Source organism: Haliotis rubra, unplaced genomic scaffold (genome assembly GCF_003918875.1).
Source record: "Haliotis rubra isolate DU_JTF1 unplaced genomic scaffold, ASM391887v1 Scf654, whole genome shotgun sequence".
Classification (NCBI taxonomy): domain Eukaryota; kingdom Metazoa; phylum Mollusca; class Gastropoda; order Lepetellida; family Haliotidae; genus Haliotis; species Haliotis rubra.
The window spans coordinates 395,607-411,781 of record NW_025767362.1 but is presented as its reverse complement, the minus strand read 5'-3'; the positions used below and the strand labels follow the sequence as shown (position 1 = coordinate 411,781).

At 38.7% G+C, this 16,175-nt stretch overlaps 2 protein-coding genes across 2 annotated transcripts in view; both read right to left on the bottom strand.

Moving 5' to 3' along the window:
- Nucleotides 1–4,110: 4,110 nt before the first annotated feature.
- On the bottom strand, nt 4,111–14,458 carry LOC124257249. Its single transcript, XM_046691263.1, has 4 exons — nt 14,346–14,458; nt 9,745–9,867; nt 8,524–8,659; nt 4,111–6,563 (listed from the first exon to the last, which is right to left on the bottom strand). Exons 1-4 carry the CDS (start codon nt 14,367–14,369, stop codon nt 6,019–6,021), a joined length of 828 nt encoding a protein of 275 aa, XP_046547219.1. The 5' UTR covers nt 14,370–14,458; the 3' UTR covers nt 4,111–6,018.
- Nucleotides 14,452–16,175, bottom strand: part of LOC124257248 (protocadherin-9-like) — a 19,154-nt gene continuing 17,430 nt past the window's right edge. Inside the window, 1 exon segment of the mRNA XM_046691262.1 lies at nt 14,452–16,175. Within this exon segment, the coding sequence (XP_046547218.1) occupies nt 14,452–16,175 (1,724 nt within the window).

Here is a 16,175-nt window from a genome sequence, read left to right as displayed (position 1 = left end):
ACCCTGTCAAACAATGATGTAATGTGCTGTGTATATTCAGTGCTGGTAATTTTCCTGTTTAACTGGATACATCGTTAAAATGTTCTCTGCTTTTGTATGTAAAATCCTTCAGTGTTTGTATCAGAACAAAGGACATAAACTTCAACGTAATACTAACATAGTTATCCTGTATTTGTAGAAGTACAATTACAGAAGCCCAACAGGACCCCACACTTGTCTTGATGTTTCTAATGGGGATTGAGGGGTTACAGCCTGTGACTGACTGATTGTGTATTGGGGTTGGGGCTAGGGTGGAAGGGGTCACCGTCTGGTTTGTTTGACCCAATCCAAAGTAACATCGTGTGCTGCACACAATGTAGGTGTAACTTCGGTCCACGTGGATCTCGCTGTTAGCATCATCTCTCCTAGTCTGTCTACCAGACCCTAGAAAATAAATTGAATGGGAGCCCTACTTAAGTCTAGAATCAGTTAGCAAGTCAAGATTGCCTCAGTTCTTGGCCTGACATGATTTATCGTTCTGTGCTTCATTTGGATTTGTTTTGTAGATGAATATTTATATGATATCTTTATTTCTTATACTATATATCAGAGTACATTTCTCCACAGGCGTTGAGACGAAGTTAGATCAGTATCTACATCTCCAGTAGCTGCTGCTTATCTTTATTACAGTTAATAACCGCTCCTGGGGCAATACGAAAATAGTGTAAACGTAACCTCACTGAACACGTTATATAAGTGGCCCCGTTCTGCCATAGTGTAAGCCTAGATGCGGAGTGTGATAGCAGCTTCAGTGATATCTATATGGTGTTAATATATAGATACATGGCGTGGCAATGAAGATATCGATGGAAGAGAAAACAGACGCATGTCTTCTCGTAGTAATCCATTAGTAGTAACTGTCGTAACATGAGGAATATGATATTGTGAATTAGTGACGTTTTTCTTTCTTCCACGTGTAACCCTTTTACTTCAAGTATGTCCAAGTATACAGTGGTTGAATCAGGACTGATTGTAGGAACAATAAACACAAAATCAAAGTAAGAACACACCTGTGATCATTAACTTTTTCTCCTAAAATAACAGTTTTCGTCATGAAATTTCTGAAAACATCTAAAATCAGACACATCCATACATTTTAACATTTAGTGTTGTAACCGTTTCAAGACATGCATGTGTTCAAATAACCTAAGTTAGAACAACGGTCAGAACAATTTCGAAACGTGTTTGCTATATTATACATTATGGTGACCTGTTGGCCAATCTAGCTATTCTTTACAATCACATCGATATCTTCAGTGTTTTTATACTCTGCGGCTGACATGGACCCCAAATCGTTACACAACGATGAGGTTGTGTGCTGTACACAAGGGGGCACAACGCTGTTCAGTCATTTTTTTCTATTTATAGTGATTATGCTCTTTCTTAATTTATGAGCTGCAAAATATGAAATACATTCGTCAGACCTGAGAGAGAAACTCAACAGACATGGACACATGTGCTATATACTACAAGGTTTTAAACAACTGGAAGTACTTAAATCATTGTATTGGAAACATCATGTACACATTACCCAGGGCACACTGTTTAAGAATGTGTTGGTGAAGATGTAGCTATTGGATGTGACAGTTTAGTGGTGATTGTCATACCGGGGAGAAACTCGAACAGTTACGTAGAGACTATATCAATATATCTATAGTTCTTGGGCATGGTACAGGTGAGAAAATATCTTCCTTTCGGCTGACCTTTGGGAGGAAACCTTCATCTTTTTCCAGACAATGACGTTGTGGTTTAAATGTCTTGCAGATGCAGAAACTAATCCTAATTCAAATTTCCATTTCAGTTGTCATGACATTTGTCTTGAAGAGACGATACATTGTGTCCACATGCTCTTGTTGCCTTGGTATTGTTGTGTGACTCTCACGATGAATTATTATGCCTTAGATTTCTTTTTCCATGTTCTTTTTCATAATAAAATAATGTTCTAAACACCAGGAAGATACAGGTTTGAGCTGGAGTCGAGGATGTAAACAAATATTGCTTTCTTAATACATGAAGTATTTGTAATTATTCCAAATGTCACTAATGGTGAGAATAGATCGGAGCAGTTGATGTGATAATGTCTTGATATATTACAATATTCACTTTGTAGAGAACAATGTCAATATGGAAACATTGGCGGACCCGGGTGTGTGTGCGCGTGCGTGTGTGCGCGTGGGTGTGTTGGGGGTCCAGGGGTTCGAACCCCAGAGCCCACCCCCACCACCCCTTTTTGAAAATTCATGGTTCCACCTATGGGAAACATGCCACACAAAGTTCCACATACACCTGTAGTAACACGGTGTGATAGTTAATTACTCGCTGTCGCGAATTTCAGACTGTCTTCGACTGTCATCAGCAACATGGTGACTCAACCAGACATATATAGACACGTTTCATCTGTTTCAACTGCTCAGTGACTCGTGGAACAAGTTTCTGAACTCGACTCCCACGATAACTGCAAGCAATGTCCGAGATACTGCCACTATGGCTCATTGGACGGGTTGATCTTCTCAACACTGCTGAACACAGATGGACACTTGTACAGATATGATGAAAGACATTGACATATATACCGAACATATATCCCGAATACCGTTGACCACTAACATATATACCGGACATATATCCCGAATACCGTTGACCACTAACGGACAGGGGCGGTGGGGTAGCCTAGTGGTTAAAGCGTTGGCTCGTCACGCCGAAAACCCGGGTTCGATTCCCCACATGGGCACAATGTGTTAAGCCCATCTCGGTGTCCCCCGCCGTGATATTGCTGGAATATTGCTAAAAGCGGCGTAAAACTAAACTCAGTCAGTCAGTCAGTCAGACTAACGGACATATATCCCGAATACCGTTCAATACTTACGGACATTTATATGAATACCGTTGACCACTAACGGACATATATCCCGAATAACGTTGACCACTAACGGACATATATCCAGAATACCGTTGACCACTAACGGACATATATCCAGAATACCGTTGACCACTAACGGACATATATCCCGAATAACGTTGACCACTAACGGACATATATCCCGAATAACGTTGACCCCTAACGGACATATATCCCGAATAACGTTGACCACTAACGGACATATATCCAGAATACCGTTGACCACTAACGGACATATATCCCGAATAACGTTGACCACTAACGGACATATATCCAGAATACCGTTGACCTCTGGAGGACATTTATACTGAATACAAGTGAATCACCTAAATAATGACGCCGGTCTACGCGTGTGTTGTTTATAAATACAGGTAAAGATAATGACGTTTTAAAGAGGAGAAACTCGATATGAAATGAAAACATGCAACAACAAACTGCTGATGGAAATCCAGATGGTGCATTCCTACTGCAGCGTGTGTTGACGAGACATTGAACTGTAGTACAAGTGTGTGAACTGCTGGGGAATACTATCAAGTATTGTTTTCTCTGTCAGTGGTCCCATATATACGAGACTGACGTCATTAGTACTGTTTCAGTTTGAGAATGTGTTAATGGTGCAGATTCAGCGCTGTGGTGTATATGCTAAATTGTGGTTTTCTCTTTACGCTTAACTTCCTATACGTTAACATCTGTTATTATCTTCCACGAACAGATCATTTTCTAGTCCACGAAGAAATTGAACTGAACACGAAATAGTGGATTTTTTAATGACAACTGCATATTCTTAGGTCGTAAATCTGCAATAATGTTAATTTGACAAGTATCAGCTTACGACACCACTCCTGCGAGTACCAATGTACGCATACACTTGAACAAGTCCCTGAGGTAATAATTAATGTTTAAATGATAATTTCTAAAACATATAAATATCATCCTAACAGACTGGCGTCCATGTACTGGCCGCTTATCTAGATTTGCCTCTTTAAAGGATAGAATTACTTCAATACAGCCTTGGATCAAGGCTACCGTACTGCTGACTGACGGCTGTATTATTAGAGAGCAAGTATACACTCTACACAGTTCCTTCTCCGCCAGGTGCTTGTTCGTTAGATCAAGCGACAGTGGTCTGTCTAGCTGCTGCGTCACATTGAAATCAGAACAAAGCTGGATTGTTTTATATTTTCCCACATTTATTTGTAGGTGAGAGAAATGTACATGGTTTGTCATGCCAATAACTGAACACGTTGTGGTTCGTTGCTATTTACAAGTCACACATACACACACAGATATCATTCAGGTAACAAATATAACAAAAACATTTACTCTCACATTCACTCATTCAACATAGCATTTGGTGGAAATTCAGTGATATAATAAATAATCATGGCAACAAGATTGGATCATTTTGATTGACAGATATCTACAAATTTGATTTGATATGTATCTACCTGATTGAAAACAAACGGCTCTCAACACTTCAGAAATGCAGAGACCATATACAGTCGGTATATGGTCTCTGAGCAATGTAAGTCAGTCACAATCATAACTGTCGGTCTTGTTGTTCAATAAAGCACCACATTATCTAAGTAACAACAAACTTAGAAGAAAAACAACTGGAACTGTGATTGATAGTCACAAACTTTCTGAAAACTTTGGCATCAACTTTCTAAAATCTTTGTTACAATTTTACTGTCTTGTTAAATCCTTACCTTACAGTTTAAACTACAGTGTCAGTAACAATGATATTCTGCTATGGTTCAGATGCTTCACATTGTTTGAGTCACAGAGCTGTAAAACTCATTTAATGTTCAGGAAATGTCAGTGTCATATTTGCAATCAAAACGTGTTAATATCACATTGTCCACTGATTGGCAGCTAATGAAAGCTGGCGGAGATGAGAAATGTTAATTTCACATTGACATGAATCAATAGCCGTTGCCAATTGTGTTGCCCTACCACCAGCCCTGGTGGTACCACACACCCTGGGTGCTTATTGCTTGGGACATAATCCTCAGACCTGGTCCTCATAAAGAAATAGTTTGCATCAATTACCAGCTTTTATCACCCAAACATCAAACACTGACATCTCCTGTGCAGGAACACAGTGGCTGCATTTGTGAAACTGACAATTTTATGATATCTCTGGCAAGATATTGCTTTCAAAATACCCATTGTACTAATTAACAGATACGTAATCAAATAATGCTGATTGGTAATATATCATTATTGGAATTACAACAATACTATAAAATAATTTAATTCTAATGACTACAAACCCAGTTCATATCAATGAGGCCACTGAACGTTCAGGTCCTAACACTTTCTGTGATTTGTGCTCAGCAAAAACATCCTGCAAGATCAGTAATTCTATCATTTCTGTTGACGCATGAAATTCCAATCATATTAACGATGAGAAAAAATATTTTCTCATGCTTTTAAATTAATCATCATATTTGCTAGGTTTTACTTCATCAATATTTCATATTGTGTCAGCTCCAATAATAAGCACGACACTCAGCTGGCAAATGAAGCCAGGGGAATCTCATCAATTATTTTCTACTCTAGCTCGGAGTCCACAATTTCTCACGTTTGACGAAGGGTGAAATATTTTTCAGAAGATGCTCAGAATATTGTCTCTAAATTGCCCAAGGTGTGAGTGAAACATCTGAGAACAACTGACATTACAAGAATAATGATAAGTTAAATTCTCCATATATGGAAGTACGTGTACTTTAAACATTATCAATCATACTTTTCATTTTCAAACATCAGATGGAAGTTCTTTATATCCTAATTATCCTGATTTCATAATAATCTGTAAAACAATACAAGAGTATATATAAAAATTGTATACTCAAAACATTAAATATCAGTTTTAATATGTATGGAAGCCTTCATTAAAGCCACTTTTTGAACAACACAAATGCGAATGCCTTCATGTCAAGCCATAAAGCAGGTGAAACCATTGTCTTTGGGATATTCCATGGAGGAAGGGTCATGGAACCGTGGAACGTCATGGACGATGCTGCAGAGTTTAGCACACTTGCAACTGATGTGGACAATGACATAAGATGCTAATGTCATACCACAACATCCTTGAAGTCATTGAAGTCTAAATTCACACAGGACTCATCATTGTCAATAGTATAGCTCCCTGAGGTCGTCGTCGACCTGTCATCGCCATCCTCTGTTGTTGCAATACTGTCGTTTCTCCAGTCTCTCACATGTGTGATATGATCTTGCACCGGTAAATGGAAATCGGACACAGACTTCTTGCACCCACCATGGTAAAAATTGTCATTGGTAAAAGTGGGATTTCTCACAGTGAAACCACAAGTTTGAGGGCCCCGAGGGGGAGGTTTCGGGGGTGGGTTCTGTGGGTATGTTTTGTCCATGTTTTTCACTTGTGGGTGTTTCGAAGATGGCACTTGTTGATGATGTTGAGTGGGTTCTGGGAAAATGTCAGTGCGGCCTTTGTCAGACAAGTCTCTGAAGGTCACATGCTTCCTGACACTAGCTCGAACATTGTCTTTAAGTCCCGACTTGAGAGAGCTTGGTATGGTCTGACTAGACTGGAAGCTGGTGTTGTTCAGAAGGGTATCCCGCGACATCTCATGGAGGTCTTCTGAAGAACAACATATATAATTTAGTATTGATGCTATGTAAAGCAATCATCATCATTATCATCATCATCATCATCTATAATATTAATCATAATCATTCATAATAATCACCATCATCCATAAATGCTACTATTATGATCAATAATAGTATTATTAAAACCCCTTCTACCCTATAGGGTGGTGGGGTAGCCTGGTGGTTAAAGCGTTCACTCTCACGCCGAAGACCCGGTTTGATTCCCCACATGGGTACAATGTGTGAAGCCTGTTTCTGGTGTCCCCGCCCTGATATTGCTGGAATATTGCTAAAAGCGGTGTAAAACTATACTCACTCACTCCTATCCTATATCATCACTATAATAATCTACAGCAAGATCTGTCTTTAAATATTTGCAAAGCACAGCTTTCATGTTCAATAAATAACCACTGATATAAAACAAATTCAAAACAACAAACAAATACATATCCCAATGTACCCTCCAAGTGGTACCCCTTTCACTAGCTCCTTCAACTTGTTTTTTAACTTTCCCTTCCTAATCAATACGACATTTGATCAGTTGTGTTTGTATTTCCCAGCTCCCTCTCACCGAGCAGCCCGGGGGACAACTGGGGACGGGACATGTTTTGTTCCCCAGGAGAAGTGTAGCCAAACAGAAATCCCCTGCCAGAACAGTGCAGTATTTGTGTAGAGTTGGAGTAGGCCTATTATTAGTACACCACCACTGGCCATCTCACTGCATAAGACATTCCCCTCTGTTTCTTAGCACCCTCAATATATTTCACTCATCATGTGACTGTCAATCTTGAACATGTGATCTTAGGACCAAAAGAATGCTTACAAAATGGTCCAGAAGAAGACAATACTGACTTGTTTCTTCTCCGATGTATAATGTCTCATCATTGTTTCCAGAATAATGTTTAATTACAGTGTCTTAGAGAGTTTCAAAGTTTTTAACATTTTCTTGAAATTTTCGAATTTAGAACAGTAAGGTGTATGTGCAGGTGGTTGCATTTACACGAGACACACACAGTGTCACTGTTTTACTTGTCATGACACCTGTCAGTGCATGCTGACAACGTGAAATGTACAATCACTTGCAGTGAGATTCCTGTTAAACTGTTCAATAAATATCTTAGACATTTACTGTATTTAGACTTTCTTTAGGTATTTGTTATGGAGACGGTCTCTGAGATATCAGGATGATGTAGTGTCAGAGCTCTCAAGTAGCCAATATATCTCTAATGAATGATATATATGGTCTGCTATCTTCAGGAAAACATTTCAAATCCAAAAACATCAAGAAGAGATATGTGCATTTTCATATCAGTGAACATTACCATAATTTTATTTGATTGTAAACATTGTTTTCTTCCAATGACCATGACATTTTGTACTATTCCTCACGCAGTAACGTTTCCCAAATACATTCTTCCTTATTCATTATTCACTGAGGAATTCCCTTTTAGTCTTTGATATGCTTTATTGACCATAACCCTGCCAGGATAAATATCATCACTTCATCATGAATATCTTAGCACCATATCATTACCCTTGATTAATGCTTCCATACAGGAAATATTCAATATGAGATTTATCTGCAAAGCTACATTTGTTTTAGGGGTTTAGTTTTATGCTGCACTCAGCAACATTCCAGCTATAGGACGGTATTTGTTGAAGAGATTTGTTTAGCCAACATCAATAGGTATAGAGGCAAATGCATTTTTAATTTGAGGCTTATTTTATAAATACAATTCAAATAGAACTTAAGATAAAAAATAATAATATATGATGATATAAGTTTCATGTAATTATTTTAACACATGAAAATATTGGGCATAGGGGCAAGAGGATCCGACAGCACAAACTGGACTGGCTTCGGGAAGGAAAACTAACTGCAACACAAGCAACTATATGACTAAGGGTAATTCAAGTCACAAGTCCAATTCTTCCTGAGTGACACTTACCAATCTGAGATGCTGAGGCGCCGCTGTGACTGCAGATGTCCTCTTCACTGCCGCCACGGCCGCTGTCGCTGGTTGTTGTCTCACCGGACGCATCACTGTGAACATCATCTTGAGCACGCTGCCATGCTGCAATTTTCTGTAAGATTGAAAACGTTTTACATTACCTGTTTATAAAATATTGTGCACAATTAGGTACACTATCTTCCACTTCCTGATAACTCTAAATTAGGCATGAGATTCAGTGTTTAGTGATATTCACGCTGTGTACACAGATAGGGTTCCCTTGGTTTCAGGGGGAACCATGGCCGAGATGGGCCCAGTTGATTAAAATCCCTGGGTGGCAATTTTATACCTGACATCATAACAGAGGAATAGAAGTGGAAACCACATGTGGGTTTATTATGCCATCAAAAACATCAGCTGGATTCTGCGTTTCCTCGAGATGCTCAAATACTCATTACACACTAAAATAAATCTTTCACAGATTGGAATTTCAATTCTGTTGGGACATTATCATCTCAAACTGTTTTGCATAAATCTATATCAGAAGCGTTCATTATAACAGATGTTTTGTGCCCTGAAGTACAATAATTGCCGTTATTGGTGTACCGAGTCAGCTGTCGGTGGAATGCTGACTGTCAGCTAGTGTGATCAGTTTCACCACATGAGGTCACACATGACTACCATCATAACACTGGATATTGGACATAAATCATAACAGCTCAGCTCCCTGGGGGAGAATACCATCAAGACAGTAATATTAACACCAATCACAATGGAAAACCTTTCACCATTGAATCCTACATTCAGTGATCAGCATAAGCCGCCCATTCCCAACAGCTCAGACTGCCAGACACAGGAAATACAAATCAATCACCAGGAAATATGTTTCTGGCAGATCAGATCTATAGACACTATTTTTGATAATCCAACTGAAGATGAATTATGATTTTAAATCTTTTATTAATAGCATAGTAATTTATAGAAAGACATAGTAAGATTAAAAATAGCTGTATTATTAGAATGGAGAAATGTACAAGACATTAATGGTGTATGAAACATTCCTGCCCTCTAGTTTACTGCTTGTTTTCATTACAAATGCAATATCTATACACTGTTATCACACTGCCCAATGTGTAATAAACAATGGCATGCTGATAGCAATATTGGGATGGCACATCAATACATGGCATGTAAGCAGGGACTGCTGGGTGTATGTACCTGTGTGTTAGACAGCTGATGGCCCTGGTATGTCTGCAGTAGCGCATGGTGTAGTTGCAACACCGTCAGCTGGTCCAGTCGGCCGTCACTCTCATCCCGCGTCTCTTTTGACAAACTGTACTGCTGGAAAAGAGGCACACATTTCAAACATCATATAAACTCAGCTTAGGCAATAACACAGATTGTGAGCATGTTGTTTAACAAGAAACACTTCAACTAATCAGAGCTTATCTTATATCTTCAAATTATTTGGGAATTAAATTCTATGTTTATAAATATTCTGGTGCTAAATATTAGATAGTCTAAATTGTTTTTGTAAGTAAAAACTGATCTTTTCATATTCTTATCAAATTGAAAAATAATCTGATATTAAATTTTAAAAAGTCAAAATTGTTTTTTTCTGTAAGTACTGACTTCTTAATATTCTTATCAAGTGTTCTTTTTACTTTTTTTAACCTTATCTGTATAGCATGAAGAAAAGCTGTTATCAGTTTGGCCATGATCATCTGTAGTGCCCCACAAGAAACAACTGGGTGTAATTACATTTATTTAATGGCCAGCTACAAATCTCACACTGCAATAAAAGTTGCCAACAAGTCAGAATTTATTACTGCCAGATTATTCTCACTGACTGAATTGCCAGGTGAGGTGAAATTGTTTTGAGAAAAGGAAATCTCTAGTGTCAGTCTATCACTGATAAGCCTTCCTTCAAATGATTTTATCTTGCAAGTATAATCCTTCACAGTTCTTTAAGTATGAGTACCAGTATTTATTTCTGTAAAGTAAAAGATTTACTATTACATTGCTACATAAGGGACCTTATAGGGTTCAGATTAGCTATTGACAAGTCCAGTTTTACAACTGCTGTGGTGTCCAAGTCGGCTGTTCTGCACGGCCATTATGGACAATGTATTAAGAGTATTTCCCATATTTGTGGAACAAATTGGACCGTGCATTGTTTGTGTTTGCAAAATATGAAGCCCATGTGTGAGATGCATCTCCAGAGAGAGATACTGTGAAGCAATGAATGCATTACTGTTGCTAGCACTTGATAGTTTCATGTCATAAATGCTCTGGGAGCTGGTGAGAGTTGGTTCAAGACGACCTTGATAACGAATCAAACAGGTGTAAATTCAGGAGATAGAAAGTCAATACTACAGAGGAACAGCAATGTTTGGACACGATTCAGTTACACTGACTGAAGTATTGCTTTGCTTTGCAAATTTGTGATTCTACTGCAAACACTAGACAAGCAATCTGATAAATCAGGGCAGGATTGTATTACAGGATTTTGCAGGTTGTAGCTCTCTGATTTAAAATTCATAAGCAGATGTACCTGTACAAGTTTCTGAATAAACACACCTGTTGAAAATAGAATCTATCATGCAAGTAAATTTGAAAAAATGTTTCACAATTTTACACTGCTTTACTTATAAAAGAATACTCTATGATAACTTGATAACAATATCCAATTTAGACAATCCTGAGAAAATCTGGTGTACATTTACTTTTGTTCATGCCCATTTCAATGGTGTTGACAAGTTGGCACCTCCTTCCTGCTAGATATAAGCCTTACATGACATGTCTTTTTCCTGACCATACACCAAGCCTTGCCCTGGAACCCCCATTGTAGTCCAGCAAGACAATTATTACACTAAATGATAATAACCACGCTTGGACTCAATTTGTACCTGTTTTATCTGCCCAACAATCAAAGCCAGCAGGGTGGGGTGTAATTGTACCCCTCCTGGTGATAATTCCACCCTCCACCACAAACGTGCCTGGCCACCCAACCCCAACATTCCTCTACTGTGACCACCCGTCCCTCTTGACTGGCACAAGTGTCAGTACATTTATGTCACTTGTACATTTCTTCATTGAGAAGTCAATCAAATAATGGCAAACACACTTGACACTGAAATAAGCTGTCAGAAGAAATAAAACTGTTCCTTCTTTCAATTTAAAAGCTGTGACAAATATTAGCTTTCAAAAATATAACTGATTTTATGTCCAGTATTTGAAATGACAAATTTACCTTTTTGACAGCTGGGGAGATCAGCTAATATGATGAGTTTTTCAGTGTTTGATATGCTATTGTTTCATTTTTCAGTCTGTTAGAAACTAACTGCTATTTTCTATAAAGTAAATACACTGTTCAAACAAGGCATGTTGAACCAGCACGTGATATTCACTGTGGGATCTTTACAAATATACCTGCACTAGACATTGAAATACCTCTCCAGAACTCTTACAGACTGTGTGTTCCTAAATGATAAAGACAAGCACAGAAATAACCACACACAGCACATCCACGTCATAAGTCAGTTTTGTGAAATGTGCATGTCAACACTACTGTTCATTGAGTCAAAGTTGCTCTCAAATTCCTAATATTGACACATATCATACTTGAAAACCCTTCAATGATGACAGAACCTGTTTCTTAATTTATTCAATGTCTTGAATGTAACTCACACTCATTGTACAAACAGTTGGCGGTGGAAAATATGACAGGATAATATTTCTGTCAACTCCTGTGATCCATGTCAACATATCATCTTTATTTACATGTCCCAGGGAAATCAACAACAGGACAGGTGTAAAGCACTGTTCACAATTTAGTTAAGGGTAATAAATTTGTCTTGTTGGAGTCACTGATTTATATGTACACCGCAGTAATTATGTCACGCTGGTGATTAGCATTTCGGTGTGAGGGATTAGGGGGCATGGAACGGCAGGTATGATTGGGAGGGGCACAGATCAGCGCACAGGTAAACAATAAACAGGTAACAATGCAGATTACAGGCTCCTGTTTTGTTATATACAATAGTTGTTCGTGTCATAAGCTTTGTACGTTATGGTCAATTTCCAAGTGACTCAGCGCTTGTGCATGTCAGCTGCTCATTTCACTGCCTGTTTCTTGACACTTGGCTGACCATTAGTTTGTTAGGTGTTGGTTTCTAATCCAGCCGATATTACCTAGTGCAGTTGGCTTAAGTTTGTTTGTTTCCAATCAATGTCAAAAACCTGCTTGTACATTGATAGCTTGTCTGACAGTGTCAACATGCAAACATTAAAAATATTTTTGTAAAACTAAAGTACCTTACAAATGAGTATTATTCCTTTTAAAAGTATGGATATTACAACAAATTAAGCCAAATCAAATATATTTCATGATCTCCAATAGACTTGCTTTCCTAATTTTGACTTATGACAGAAATACTAAAGAAAAAGATGTTTGCTTGAGATTCAATATGGTATTTGGACACTAACATTTCCATAGTCCTAAATAATAACAAAGAACAATAATCAACTTCAAAATGCAGACACTATAGAATAAAGTTTTCATGTTTGAGATCTAAAGTAGATATCAGTTTTATAATAATTAAGTATAATTTACTTTGCTTCCTAAGTCCTTGTTCTTTAATCTTAACAACTGATCAAAATTAAAACCAAATTCTCCAAATTAACCCTTTTACTTCCTAATTCAATTCAGATTTTCCTCTACTTTTCTTTGACCAGTATCAAGGTATTCCAAAATTAACCCTTGAGCAGCCGTCTCCTGATCAAGTCTGATTATGATTAATGACTATTCACTTCAAGAGTGGACTTTCATAAATCGGATACTATTAAAGGCTCAGTAATCAGCTTAGTGGAGAGGTTAATTGCAATAATTCCACTTTCTTAGTAAATATTTGATCTGTACTGACTTGCAGTTGCTCATTAGACCAATACAGCAGCTTAGCTCGGATGTCCAAAGCATTAAATTCATGAGCGTAAAAAGAGAGGTTCAAATGGAGGTTCATAAACAAAAAATGTATTAAAACAGTACTTATACCAGCCCTTGATCCACATCTTTCCATAAATCAGATCATAGTATTTGATTGGTAGACTTACTTCAAATTCTTCTCACACATGTGTATGATTATGATCTTCAGTGTCAGGGAGATTGTTCAGGTTTCTTTGAAATGTGAGTCATAAATTGATCAAAGTTGTACACACTGCCTGTAGACCTGTGTGCCCATCAAATGTCATGTCACTACCCTATCACAGCATGGCAGGGCTAGACAGTTTGATGTCAAGTGTTTATGAGCGAGATGACAGAACATGCCCATATACTCATGTTGTTTAGGTGGGTAAATGTTTCACTCTGGTTTATTGTCCTTCTGACAGACATTTATTTGTCGCTGCTGTAAACTATTTGTGTGTCTCTCTTTGAGGTGTCAAGAGTGTATAGATGGAACCGACAACCAATACATGCAGTTGGCTAGATTTGCTCAGGCCTCATTAAAACAACACTGTTGTAGATTTCCACCACAATTGCATCACTAACACCACTCCGAAGTGTAACCTCAGTCCTCCCATTGTGTAATTACTGAAGGAAAGTGATGTTTCTTCATTAAATGTTACTACATTTGAAGATATCACCCAACTTTCAAAACAAAACGAGAAATAAATACTAGCACTGCTACATTAGAAGAAGGATGTGCGGCTTGAACACTCAGGAGTGTTAACTGCAAATTTTAGATCATGTTTGATTCTACTGAGTACACTTAAATATTCGATTTAATTTTCAAAATCATCTTGACTTTAAGTGCTCTTACCTGTGAATTGGGGTCATTTTTCATGTTCTCAACATCTTTTTCTTTATGGGCTGAAAATCCAAATTCGTCATCTGTGTGATTTTCCACTCCCTTGCTGGTCCTGACGTTATCTACCTTCACCTTGTCCACATACTGAGTGAGGGAGCTCGGGAGTCTGCAGATACATCGACCCCTGCGGGGTCTTCGTCCTCTGCTTGTCTTTCCTCTTCATTACAATAATAACTAGCACAATTATTGCAGAGACGATGGCAGTGACACAGATGATTGTCACAGTGATGAGGACATTTTGGTCATTACCTCCGTGAGGACCGATCATGGTGGAACCGTTGCCAGCAAGGACGTTGACGAAGAGAATGGTGTGGGATGCATGGGGAGGAACACCTGAATCTTGGACCATTATCATGAACTTGTACATGTTAATGTCACTTTTGGACAGGTGCTTCGCTACAGATATGTCTCCAGTTTTGCCATCAATTTCAAATCGACCACTGTCATTTCTTGATGTGATGACATATTTCAGCTGAGCATTGATACCGATATCTGCATCTCTGGCATGAACTGATGTGATGATGCTGTTTATTTCATAGTCAGTGGATATCCGAGTTGAGTGATGGGTGATGTTGGGGTAAGTGATGACTGGCATGTTGTCATTTTCATCCAGGATTGAAATTCTGACGTAAGTAGTTGCACTTAGTGGTGGGCTACCTCTATCAATAGCCAATACTCGGAATTCATACTGACTTTCCACTTCATGGTCTATGCTTCCATTCAAAATAATTGTCCCATTTTGAAAAAGAGCGAAAGGGGAAACATTGTCAATTTCTGGTGAAAGTGAAATATACACCTCTCCATTGCGTCCAGTTTCGAAATCAAAAGCAACAATTTGTCCAACATTTTGCCCTAGTTTAGCATTCTCTGAGATATTGAAATGGAAAACGGAGTGGGAGAATGTGGGCTTCTGATCATTAACATCAATCACACGCACTGTCACTTTGGCAGTTGAAGTTTTGGGTGGATTTCCACCATCAACAGCAATCACAGAGAAATTCATCACTGGTTTTGTTTCATAATCAAACCTTGTATTGGCCAATATGAGTCCTGATTCAGGAGAGATGATAAACTCATCCCGGTTGTACATTGGTGACAGGGAATACCTGATATTACTGTTACTGCCTTCATCCAGGTCCTGGGCCAGCACTGTCAGAACACTGTCCCCTATCTTGTTGTTTTCCCTGATGGTAGCTGAATAGACAGCAGGGATAAACTGTGGGGCATTGTCATTCTCGTCTGTGACTTTCACAATGAAGCTTGCATTTACACTAAGTGGGGGTGTTCCTGCATCCTCACACTGTACGGTCAAGGTATGTTCTGCTTTATACTCCCGGTCAAGCGGTTTAGCCACAATCACCTTATACTCATTAACATCAAAGCCCTGCAGTTCAAAATAGTCATGCTGTAGAAGCTCACACTTAACAATACCATTCCTCCCTCTGTCGGACTCATACACTCGGATATGTGCCACCACGACACCCAGGTTTGCATATTCTGATATGAGGGAGAAGTTGGTGGTCTGACCGGTGAGTAGGTTCACTCTGATCCTTGGTGGGTTGTTGATGGTGTCCTGGACCTCCACAGTGACCACCGCCTGGGTCGTGAAGGGCTGCACCCCCATGTCACTCGCTTCTACAATGATGTCATACTTCTCCTCCGGCTCACTCTGAAGCTCACCTGTCACACTTAGCTCACCTGTCTGGGGGTTAATGGCAAACAGATTCTGATTCTTCACAGCCTGATGAGAGCTGAGACTGTACCTCACCTCTCCATTAGCAC